The 12,374-nt window shown below is 35.9% G+C and overlaps 1 protein-coding gene across 1 annotated transcript; it reads left to right on the plus strand.

Moving 5' to 3' along the window:
• Nucleotides 1-4,426: 4,426 nt before the first annotated feature.
• LOC115425584 (FK506-binding protein 15-like) lies at nt 4,427-8,835 on the plus strand. Its single transcript, XM_030143214.1, has 5 exons — nt 4,427-4,486; nt 5,098-5,190; nt 5,437-5,550; nt 6,156-6,263; nt 8,113-8,835. Exons 1-5 carry the CDS (start codon nt 4,427-4,429, stop codon nt 8,743-8,745), a joined length of 1,008 nt encoding a protein of 335 aa, XP_029999074.1. The 3' UTR covers nt 8,746-8,835.
• The last annotated feature ends 3,539 nt before the right edge of the window (nt 8,836-12,374 follow it).

A 12,374-nucleotide genomic window follows, 5' to 3' on the forward strand; every position in this document is an offset into this window, starting at 1 on the left:
TAAACCAAACCATTAACTTAGTCAAAGTAACATAAAGAGCAAATAATCATAGCTACACACAAAATACTAACCGTGCAGAATGAATGTGATATAAACCAAGAATTAAGCAACTAAATTAACACTAAGAAACAAACAGTGTTTCCCCCCTCAGTCTGTGTGGCAGCGGTCCCTTCCAGCTCCTTCAATGATAGCCAAGCCCATCGGTCCAGTCCTTTGACTGGCACCTCAAAGAAACAAGTGTAAGGAAATCACTCAAACACTAACTAATATGTGTGCACCCAAATTAGCATGTGTTTAAATGAAATACTTAAACTAAACAGTGTAATCTAATTATTAATTGTAACTAAAGAATGTAATCCAACTCATGAGATAACAAAAACTACTTACACAAGGTTGTGACAGGTGAGGGATCCACCACAAGCATTTTAGATTTTAAAAACTTTGTAAATAATCAACATATATTGAACTTTAATATATTTAAAATAACAAATCTTTGTAAGAACATTTTGTGTGCGAAATATGAACTGAAATGTACTCTTTTTCATTGACAAGAAAAAATACATTCAATGGTCATTAATGAATAAATGAACCTTTCATCAACAAAACATTATTTCTTAATTACACAAACAAACTCATCTTGAATAATGTAAATTAGAAATGTTCTTAAAATGTTATCAAAGCTTAAACAAAATGACTGACAATAATAATATAACAAAATCAAAATATTGAAATGAAGAAAGGTCAGGAGTGTCAGTCTTATTATATGAATGTATTTGTTGTGTTTTATGTTTCAGCATTAATTCTCATTATTTTTTTCGTGTTCAGTACACAATAATGTATTTAATGTATTTTTTAAAAAACAAACCAAAAAAAAGTTAAGTACCCCCTGGGCTTCTTCCAAGTACCCCAAATACAGTCTTAGGCCACCTTTAACTTTGTTATTTTTGTTGGGATTTAATGAGCATACACATTATTTCTCTGTCGCTTGATTCAGATTGAACTAGAAAGAAACAGAACTATTATGCACACAGAAAAAAACAAAAAACAAAAAAACACATACACAACAGGAGTCAAAATAACAAAAAGGATCTGACATGTTATGAATGAAACCTGGTGTAAATTACCAGATTACAACAATGTCTGAACAAAGGAGTTCAAGACATGTGAAATTAAAGGGAGATCACATTAAGTACTGGACACTTTGACCTGTGGAAACTGGAAATGTATGTACATGTTTCCTGTATATTCCAGTAGCACGTTGATACACAGGTCAAAAAATGCATAACGGTCCTGCAAACTTTGAAAAACTAAAAGGTGGCCTTGTACTTTTACACAGTGCTGCACTAAGAAACAAAACTAAATAAATGAATAATACATAAATACATGAATTAATAGAATAATTAAAAATAGCTGAATATTGTTTCAAATAGAAATGTCTTCATAGGACAGATATTTAAAGCTATAATATTGAGACACTACACAGATATTGTTTCTCTTTCATCAAAAAAATACACATCTTCCCTCTCACAAACTCCTCAGTTATGTAGTTTAACTTTAATTGCAATAGTAACACAGTGTGTATTTGATGAATGTGGAAACTTCACACTGGACTTCAAGCAGTGTGAATTGTGTGCCTCTCCACTCTTCCTCCAGACTCTGGGACCTTGATTTCCAAATGACCTGCAAAATGGACTTTGATCTGAAAAGAGGACTTTGGACTTTCCACAGTCAGTGGTGATTTGGTCTGCCATGGCATCTGCTGATGTTGGTCCACTGTGTTTTCTGAAGTCCACAGTCCACACCCCCATCTACCAGGACATTTTAGAACACTTCATGCTTCCTTCTGCTGAGAAGCTTTATGGAGATGCTGATTTCACTTTCCAGCAGGACTTGGCACCTGCCCACACTGCCAAAGGTACCAAAAACTGGTTCAATGACCATGGTGTTACTGTGCTTGATTTTTTTGGATTCTCAATGAACTCTAACATTCTAGGGTGTTGCAAAGTCTTTAGAAAATGTAAACTGTGTTTGCCAAAAGCAGTTTGTTCCTGTTCTTTCCAGACACTTTCAGAACGGAAGAAGAAGAAGAAGTGGCAGGCAGAGCGCCAGCGTCGGGATGAAGAGGTCGAGGAACTACGCAAGAGCAGCCAGCAGGAACTGGATAACGTCTGGGCTCAACTCCGCAAGGCCCGAACCAGCAACGACAACGCTGCATCTGAACAGGTTACACATCTGAACTTTGACTTTGTAACAGCTTTTGGGTTGTGTAATCTCATTGGCCAGCCCAGGATACACTGTCCGACCTGTTTTCCATGTGTTTCAGTTGTCTCAGCTGCAGACGGAGCTGGAGGAGGAATGGAAGGGGAAGTGTGAACAGGCGGTGGCCGTGGCCAAAGAGCAGCACAGGAGAGAGCAGAGTGAACTCACAGAGCAGAGGGACGCTCTGCAGGAGAAGGCAAGTCTGAAGATGTTTCTCAATATATGTTCTTGTCTGTTCTTCTGTTCTTGCGATCTCATGAAACATCACCAGTTGCCGCACAAGTACTGTTCTAGGGATGCACCGATACCCCTTTTTTCCAGACCGAGTACGAGTACTTACATTTGCATACTTGCCAATACCGAGTACCGATACAAGTACTTATCCCTAATCCCATTCCAGTTGTTAGTTCCTTTTGTAAATGTGCTTTATTGTCGTTGTCATTAGTCTGACTGGAACAAAGTGCTGCTACTGACATTTAATGTGTTGGAATGAGTGTTTCTCAATTAATCCACCAGGGGGCAGTGCTCTGAATTAACCATATTGGACAAATACCACGAAGAAGAGTAAAGTTTTTTGAGAAGAGGAAAGTCAGTAATAACAAACATGGAGACGACAGAGGCAACACTAACGTGATACTAATATTGCAGCGTTTTCGCTGGTAAGGTTTAAAAGCTTAGCTTCAGCAGGCAGAGAAAAGAGAAGTGAGCCATAAGTTTGGTTTTCACTTCCGTTGGCAGCGGTCCACACCGCTCCATACCCCCGGTGGTATTCTTTGTCTGGGTGCGCATCCGCCAGCACCTGGAAAACGGATGGAGTGTACACAGAGGACGGACAGAATGCTGCGTCCGTATCTGTCTGTGTCTTTAAGGTTACTTGCAGTCAGCGTGACTTTTATCACCGTTATTTATTTTGAAAAATCTCCACACTCTTCACACTCCCCACACATTATTCCACTGGTACGTACCTGCTGCACTGAACTGTGGATGTCACACGGCCGTAAGTGGTATCGGTGCATTTGTATCGGATATCTTTTACGAGTACGAGTACACACACTGAGTATCGGAACCGATGCCTGATACTTGTATCAGTGCATCCCTATACTGTTCCATTTGAAAGTTCACACAAACAAAGATCAGACAGAATTTCTGGATGGTGTTGTTGTCTGCTAGCTTAGACCACAGGGTTCAAACAGGTGCTTGAAATCCTTGAATTTCAATGTTGTGTTTTCAAGGTCTGAATTTCAGTTTAAGTGCTTGAAAGTGCTTGTAATTATAACTGTGATCTAATTTATTTTATTTATTTTTAATATTAACACTGTCAGGTTAGATGGCAAGACAAAGCTACTCACAGAGGTGATACATTTTGAAAAATAAAACTTTGTCAACAAAGAACATTACCAAGGTAGATCCCTCACTTATTCCAGAGTAGTCTTATTAATATGAGTTTGTGACTAATATCTGTGTTCCTTATTATTTATTTATTTATTATTGTTGTTAATTATTGGTGCAACAGGGTGGGAATGTTCATGGGTTTGAGTATTAAAAAAAAAAAAAAAAAGCAATGACTATCTTATGCTTTTCTGGATGACTCAGTATGTATTAAAACACTTTGAACAAAAAAAAAAAGGAAACTAGAAGCACTCGGAGAGCGCAGACCTCCGCCAAGGCTGATCAGTGGGCCCCCCCACCCCCGATCACCACCAAAATGTAATCATTTCTTCCTTATCTCATTTCCAACAAACCCTGAAAATTTCATCCAAATCTATCCATAACTTTTTGAGTTATGTTGCACACTAACGGACAGACAAACAAACAGACAGACAGACAAACAAACAAACCCTGGCAAAAACATAACCTCCTTGGCGGAGGTAATTACCAGGTGCTGGTTTAGACTCTAGGTACACTTTTATCGGAATCTGTGTCTTGGTGCGAGTGTGTCTGAAGAACACCAAGTGGCTTCCCTTTTTTTTTTTTGATAAAACTTTGTATTCTCCTTTAACATCTAAGCTTTTTACTATTATGAAACATAATTCTAGATGTTTATAGCATAATACAATGTACATCATTGTGATATAAAGTAACAAAATAATCATGAGTATATGTATTCCTGTAGATATGTATTTTACCGCAGCAGTAAGGTGCTGTGCTGGAAAAATTGCATGCATACATGAGAGGTATCCGCTGTGAGTCTGGGCTCAACATATTGTTTGAGCTGCAGGCCCTGAAAGTTTTTATCATCATTAGGATAAAATTCCACAATGACCTTTCAGTGTATTGTAACTAAAGTGGTCTGAAAGGAAATGGGTTGTCTGCATCTACACCATGCCTGTGTTTTTAGGCTGCAGAAAATGTACCCTGTGATGCAGGGTTTTGTCTAATCACAGGTGTCTTCAGGTTGGTAGGAGGGTTAAATATGTGATTGACAGCTGTAATTACCAGTCACTAATCAGACCGCAGCATGGAAAGACATCAGGTTATTTCTATATGTTCAGTCTTTGGATTTTGAGAGAAAGGAGCTGTAGACGGAACACATGCATTTTCACAATCGGCTGCTTCTTTCCACCTGATATTGAGTCCTGCAGCTTTAATAGTTACATTTCGGGCAGCATATTTTGTTTTATGGAACTTACAGCCACGTGAAAATAGAAAAAAAACAAGTAATGTCTTTAAACATGATGGGTGGCTGACTTATTTCTGGCTTTTAATAATAAAATAATAATACGTCACACTTGTATAGCGATTTTTTTTGGACACTCAAAGACGCTTCACAAACAAACAAAAGAAAAAGAACAAAGAGAACAAAGGGTCTCAAGAAAATGCTTTTGTCTTTCTTAACAGTTCACAGCTCTGAAACAGTCGAAAGAGTCCGAAGAACAGAGTTTACTGCAGCAGCGGAGTCACACTGAGGAGCTGAACGCCCTTCAGGAAAAAGTAAGACGGACCATCAGACTGTGCTTGGACTTAGATAACAGACCTAGATCACCATTAGCAGGGAATGCATTTGTCAAGGACGATTCTTTGACAGAATTTCGTTGGACATCACACCTGCGAATAGTGTGAAACCAATCTCCTTGCTATGTTTATGCTTATCGTTACCGTTAGACATCCTGACCCCCTCACCCACTCTCCACTTTCACATTTGGACACAAACCTTTTCCGCTGTGTTTTCTGTTGTAGTACACAGCCTTGGAGCAGCAGGGAACAGCTGTACGAGAGAAACTGGAGAGGAGAGTGGTTGAACTGGAGAACAAACTGGCAGAACAACAAGGTTCAGGAGACACTGCAGCAGAGGTTTGTACACACATACACACAGTTGTGTAGCAGTAAATGCTTGTGTAAACTTGTGTATGTTACTTCTTACTGCCATTCATACTTCTGTGCTGCCATTTGTTTACTGTACATGCTATTTTTACATTTCTTTTTATGCATATGGTGTACATATTCTTAGTGTTTTATATTTTATCTCAGTATTTAAGTTGAACCTCACTTTGCCGAGAACTGCCCGTGTAAATTTTATGTGTACTCATAATGACAATAAACATTCTTGAATCTTGTTTAGCTTTGTAAATTCACTGTTTGACAACTTTTAGAACAGAACATTAGAATTGAGATCACAGTGGAATTTAAGATTTCCTGTCATGAGATTCCTTTTAGCGCAATTTCTCACAGAGACACATAACATGTATTATTCATACTTAGAGTATTTATAGCCTTAACATCTACAGTCTTTGGATAAATTAAAAAAAAACAAAACAAATAATAGAATAAATACATTTATTTATTAAAAACTTTGCAGACAAAATAAATTAAAGTCCATTGCTGTTGATAAATTGATGGTAGAAATGTACTTTGTATAAGTCTCTGTTTTTGTTTTTTTTTGTTGTTGTTGTCTGCAGGTGAAGCGTGTGATGAATGGAGTGTTCCATTCTCTCCGAGGGGAGTTTGACCTCAGTGAGTCGTACAGTGGCCAGGCTGTGTTGGGGGTGATTGTCACCACCATCAAGGTAAACCAATAGTTCAGACATACTCAGTGACAGCTTTCTAGTGAAGTGCAACCAAAAATTTGAAGCACATCAATGCTGTAGAATTAAGATTCTCCTCAGCATGCTCCAAACTAAGTCAAACATTTATAGGAAATGAGAGAAACGTGTGTCTTTTTCACTTCTCTCCAGCTGTGCCATTATTGCATATTTCAGCGTTGTGGTTCTTAATCACTAATCTCACATGGTATAATTACACAGAGGGCAGGTTGACCAGAGGATTGCATGGCTTTTGCAGGTGCAGAAATGATAGAAATGATCCCAAAAGGGTTGCTTGTATTTCACAAAGCAGTTGCAATGGGTGGAGTTTACTGTAAATGTTGCACTAATGTCATGAGCATAGAGGTAAATGAGGGAATAGTTATACATTTGATGCTAAATCTTCCCCTTTCTTTACAAAACAAATGCTGATGATCAGTCTGCTTTATTACACATCCATATCTGTATTATTCTGCAGTCTGATCTGGTGCTAATGAAGTTACAGTTGCATGTATGTATCAATGCACACACCTTAAACACCAGAAACTCTGATGCAAAACAAGGACAAATTTCACTCTGGTGCCAAACTTAGGCCCTGTCCATATGAAGACCGTTTTGGTCATATCCACAAAAGCTATTTATCAGATAGGCCTTTCATCCACATGAAACCAGCATGTTCAGTCACTGAAACTGCAACTTTTTGAAACCAGGTCCCAGAGTGCATAAATTTGAAAACACCGGTTTCACGTCTTCATCTGTACGACCAAACCGCAACTTCTCTAAAAATGATAATGTCATAGCCCCACCTCTCTAACCTTTCACCCCAGAAGGAAGACGCCACTTCCCAACAACAACAACGGCGGACTACAGAGTAGTGCTGGTGCTACAACAGCTATTGAGCTTATTGGAAATGTTGAATCCAAATCTTCAGCTACTTTTTCATTACAATGAGCAACAAACAACCATAGATAACAATATTCACTACATGCTCTTGGATCTGCCACAGAGAGGGGCAACCAGGAGAAAATATTGGATCAGACCCGGTAGAACCAAGCAAGCTTCATGCGCATGTTCCATGTTTTCTTCTCTGTTTTTTGCGAGAGCAGTACAACGCCACATACAGGCCTGGCATTTGTACTAGATGGTTTTCAGTGGTTTCATGTGGACGCAGATATTTCCTGAAACGACTCCGTGTTTACGGAGCACTTTTTTGAAAACAACAAAAAAAATCAGTTCGGAAAAGATGCAGTTTCGTGTGGACATGGCCTTAATGTCTGAGTTTGAATTATTGTATCATTCGTGCAAAATATTTGTCACTAGGTCCATAAAATGGAGCAGATTACTGGTAGAAAATGTGCACAGTCCATTCTCTATAGATCCACCCATTTGGCATAAAAAACCCTATGAATGGCAATAGCAGCCAGAATACATAAAAAATAAATTGGCCATATGTCTGCAAAATAATAGAGATGAGTCTAAAATTAGTCACCTGAAGAGAGGTTTTGAGAAACAAATCCCATCCTTTATGAACTTATGATAATGTCTGTAAATGTAGAGATTTGTTTCTCAACACATTAATCCCAATCTCCTGGTGCATTTGTTACTCTTTTTCCTGTGTTTCTCACTTTGCTTTCACCAAAGTAATCAGTTTGAACTACTGCATATAGATTACAACTAGCAAGCCAAGTAAATCACACAAAGCCTTTTCTATCAACACAAGTCCCTAAATATTGCAGTCACATTTAACTGAGAAATGTGCATCCTGTGACACACAACAGGACACTGCTTTCTACCATAAAGTCTGACGATTCTTCTATGACCTTGACTTTTTCAGAATGTAACCCTGCAGCTGTTGAGCAACTCTGAGAAATCAGCACCGACACCGAGTAAGAAGGAAGAGGAAGCAGAGGAAGAGGAGGTCAAACCTCAGCAGAACGTTCATGTGAATGGAGAAAGAGAAGAGGAAGTCAAAGAGGAAGAGAAGGAGGAAGTACATACGGCTCAATCTGAGTCTCAACCACTCGGCAAGGACCAGAAGGACGAGGAAGTATCGGAAAAGACGGAAACAGTTCCTGCGTCAGAAACACAAAATCAGTCAGAAGCTTTAGAGTCCATGGAAATCCATCAGGGTACAGCCACTGAATCCAAACCAGCGGAGGAGGCAGCAGATTCAGAAGCACAGCAGGAGGCGGTACCATGCTCTGCTCCTCCTGCTGCTCCTTTGGAAGAGGACGACACCAGTAAAACTCCAGATCCACCAGGAGGATCTGAGGAGAGTTCAACACCTGAGATGGCACAAGAAACTGAAGAACACAACGCTGTGGTGAACAGTGAGACGGAGAAGAACAAGGATGATGAAGAGCATCCAGAAGAAACCAATGGTGATACTCAGAAAGGCTTTGGCCCGCCCACAAACCCTCCTCCACCACCAAAAGCACAGAACAGCCCACGGCAGGACACAGGGTGAGTGGGTAGAGAATATTCCTGTTTTTTTAACACTAAAAGAGAATAAGTTGTAGTTGTCATCATTTATGTCAGTATGTTCTTATTTTATGGGTCTGACCCACTTTAGATTGAACTGGTCTGTATGTGGAGCCTGAACTGAAATGATTTTAACATCCTTGATTGTTAATATCTTAAGTGTAATTTTTGCATTTCACAAATTCATCCCATGGGCCGGACTGGACCCTGTGGCGGGCCGGTTTTAGACCACGGGCCGTGTGTTTGACACCCCTGATGTAGAAGGAATCAGTTAAACTTCCAGACGTGTTTTCCACAGACGCATTATAACATAATTTTTATCATTTTTAGTTTGAATGTGTGACTTGACACAATGGGAGAGGGGTGGGGGTGTGTGTGTCTGTTTTTTTTTAACTTTGTTTTACTGCTTTTACTATTTATAGTTTTTGCATTGCATATTTCCTTTTTTGACTCAAGAAGTACTGTTTTGGTCAAGGGACTCCCCTTTAGGAAACACCACTTAATATTTCTCTCCAGTCTATATTAATATTTTTTCAGGAAAATTAATCTTTTTTTTTTTTTTACAATCTCTGTTTTTCTTCAAAAGCTTCTTAGTCATGTGACACAGGGACTCCAAATCAGTTTCAAATTATTATAATAAAGAGGACCTTTAGGAAACACCACTTAATATTTCTCTCCAATGTATATTAATATTTTTTATGAATATTATTCATAGGTTTTTTTTTTTTTAAAGTCTGTTTTTCTTCAATAGCTTCTTAGTCATGTGACACAGAGAGTCCAAATGAGCCTCAAATTATTATAATAAAGAGGACCTAAAGGAAACACCACTTAATATTTCGCTCCAGTCTATATTAATATTTTTTATGAATACAATTCATTTTTTTTTTTTTTTTTTTTTACAAAAAATGTCTATTTTTCTTCAATAGCTTCTTAATCATGTGACACAGGGACTCCAAAAAAGCCTCAAATTATTATACTAAAGAGGACCTTTAGGAAACACCACTTAATATTTCTCTCCAGTCTATATTAATATTTTTTATGAATACAATTCATTTTTTTTTTTTAAATGTCTATTTTTCTTCAATAGCTTCTTAGTCATGTGAACCAGGGACTCCAAATAAGCCTCAAATTATGATAATAAAGAGGACCTTTAAGAAACACCACTTAATTTTCTCTCCAGTCTATATTAATATTTTTTCATGAATGTTATTCATATTTTTTTTTTACAAGCAATCTCTGTTTTTCTTCAATAGCTTGTTAGTCATGTGACACAGAGACTCCTAATTAGTTTCAAATTATTATATTAAAGAGGACCTTCAGGAAACACCACTTAATATTTCTCTCCAATCTATATTATTATTTCTTATGAATATTATTCATAGTTTTTCACAAAAAATGTCTGTTTTTCTTTAATATCTTCTTAGTCATGTGACACAGAGACTCCAATTAAGTCTCAAACTATTATAATAAAGATGACCTTTAGGAAACATTACTTAATATTTCTCTCTGGTCTAAATTAATATTTTTTTCTTTAGATTGTTCACATTTTTTTTTGACAAAAAATGTCTGTTTTTCTTCAATAGCTTCTTAGTCATGTGACACAGAGACTCCAAATGAGTCTCAAGTTATTATAATAAAGAGGACCTTTTGAAACACCTCTTAATATTTCTCCACAGTGTATATTAATATTTTTTTATGAATATTATTCATATTTTTTTTTACAAAAAAATTCTTTTTTTCTTCCATAGCTTCTTAGTCATGTGACAAAGAGACTCCAAATCAGTCTCAAATTATTATAATAAAGAGGACCTTTAGGAAACACCACTTATTATTTATGTCCAGTCTATATTAATATTTTTTTATGAATATTATTCATAGTTTTTTTTTTTTTTAAATGTCTGTTTTTCTTCAATAGCTTCTTAGTCATGTGACACAGACATTCCAAATCAGTCTAAAATTATTATAATAAAGAGGACTCTTAGGAAACACCACTTATTATTTCTCTTCAGTCTATATTACTATTTTTTATTAATATTATTCTTATTTTTCGTTTTACAAAAAATGTCATTTTTTCTTCAATAGCTTCTTAGTCATGTGAAACAGACACTCCAAATCAGTCTCAAATTAATATAATAAAGAGGACCTTTAGGAAACACCACTTAATATTTCTCTCCAGTGTATATTAATATTTTTAATGAAAATTATTCGCATATTTTTTTTAATGTCTTTTTTTCTTCAATAGCCTCTTAGTCATTTGACACAGAGACTCCAAATCAGCCTCAAACTATTATAATAAAGAAGACCTTTAGGAAACACCACTTAATATTTCTCTCCAGTCTATATTAATATTTTTATGAATATCATTCTCATAGTTTTTTACAAAAAATGTCTTTTTTTCTTCAGTAGCTTCTTAGTCATGTGGCAAAGAGACTCCAAATCAGTCTCAAATTATCATAATAAAGAGGACCTTTAGGAAACACCAAAGAATAATTCTCTCCAGTCTATATTAATATTTTTTTATGAATACAATATGTTTTTTTTTTTTTTGTTTTTTTTTGTTTTTACAAAAAATGTCTATTTTTCATAATATTTTTTATGAAAATTATTCTTTTTTTTTTTTTTTTTTACAAAAAACGTCTTTTTTCCTCAACAGCTTCTTAGTCATGTGACACAGAGAGTCCAAATCAGCCTCAAATTATTATAATAAAGAGGACCTAAAGGAAACACCACTTAATATTTCTCTCCAATCTATATTAATATTTATTCATGAATTTTATTCATTTTTTTTTTACAAACAATATCTCTTTTTCTTCAATAGCTTCTTAGTCATGTGACACAGGGACTCCAAATAAGCCTGAAATTATTATTATAAAGAGGACCTTTAGGAAACACCACTTAATATTTCTCTCCAGACTATATTAATATTTTTTTATGAATATTATTCATATTATTTTGCAAACAATCTCTGTTTTTCTTCAATAGCTTCTTAGTCATGTGACACAGAGACTCCAAATGAGTCTCAAATTATTATAATAAAGAGGACCTTTAGGAAACACCACTTAATATTTCTCTCCAGTGTATATTAAAAATTTTTTGAATATTATTCATATTATTTTACAAAAAATGTCTGTTTTTCTTCAGTAGCTTCTTAGTCATGTGACACAGAGACTCCAAATCAGCCTCAAATTATTGTAATAAAGAGGACCTTTAGGAAACACCACTTAATATTTCTCTCCAGTCTATATTAATATTTTTTTATGAATATTATTCACATTATTTTACAAAAAATGTCTCTTTTTCTTCAATAGCTTCTTAGTCATGTGACACAGAGACTCCAAATCAGTCTCAAATTATTAAAATAAAGAGCACCTTTAGTAAACACCACTTAATATTTCTCTCCAGTCTATATTAATATTTTTTTATGAATATTATTCATATTTTTTTACAAGACATTTCTATTTTTCTTCAATAGCTTCTTAGTCATGTGACACAGAGACTCCAAATCAGCCTCAAATTATTGTAATAAAGAGGACCTTTAGGAAACACCACTTAATATTTCTCTCCAGTCTATATTAATATTTTTTTATGAATATTATTCACATTATTTTACAAAAA

Source organism: Sphaeramia orbicularis, chromosome 9, assembly GCF_902148855.1.
Source record: "Sphaeramia orbicularis chromosome 9, fSphaOr1.1, whole genome shotgun sequence".
In the NCBI taxonomy this organism is placed as follows: domain Eukaryota; kingdom Metazoa; phylum Chordata; class Actinopteri; order Kurtiformes; family Apogonidae; genus Sphaeramia; species Sphaeramia orbicularis.

Excerpts from the sequence above, each read along its gene's own strand:
- LOC115425584 (XM_030143214.1), top strand. The coding sequence starts at position 4,427 with ATGAGAGGTATCCGCTGTGAGTCTGGGCTCAACATATTGTTTGAGCTG. Across the intron at positions 5,191-5,436 it reads TGAACGCCCTTCAGGAAAAA|TACACAGCCTTGGAGCAGCA; the intron begins GTAAGACGGACC and ends TTTCTGTTGTAG. Across the intron at positions 5,551-6,155 it reads CAGGAGACACTGCAGCAGAG|GTGAAGCGTGTGATGAATGG; the intron begins GTTTGTACACAC and ends TGTTGTCTGCAG.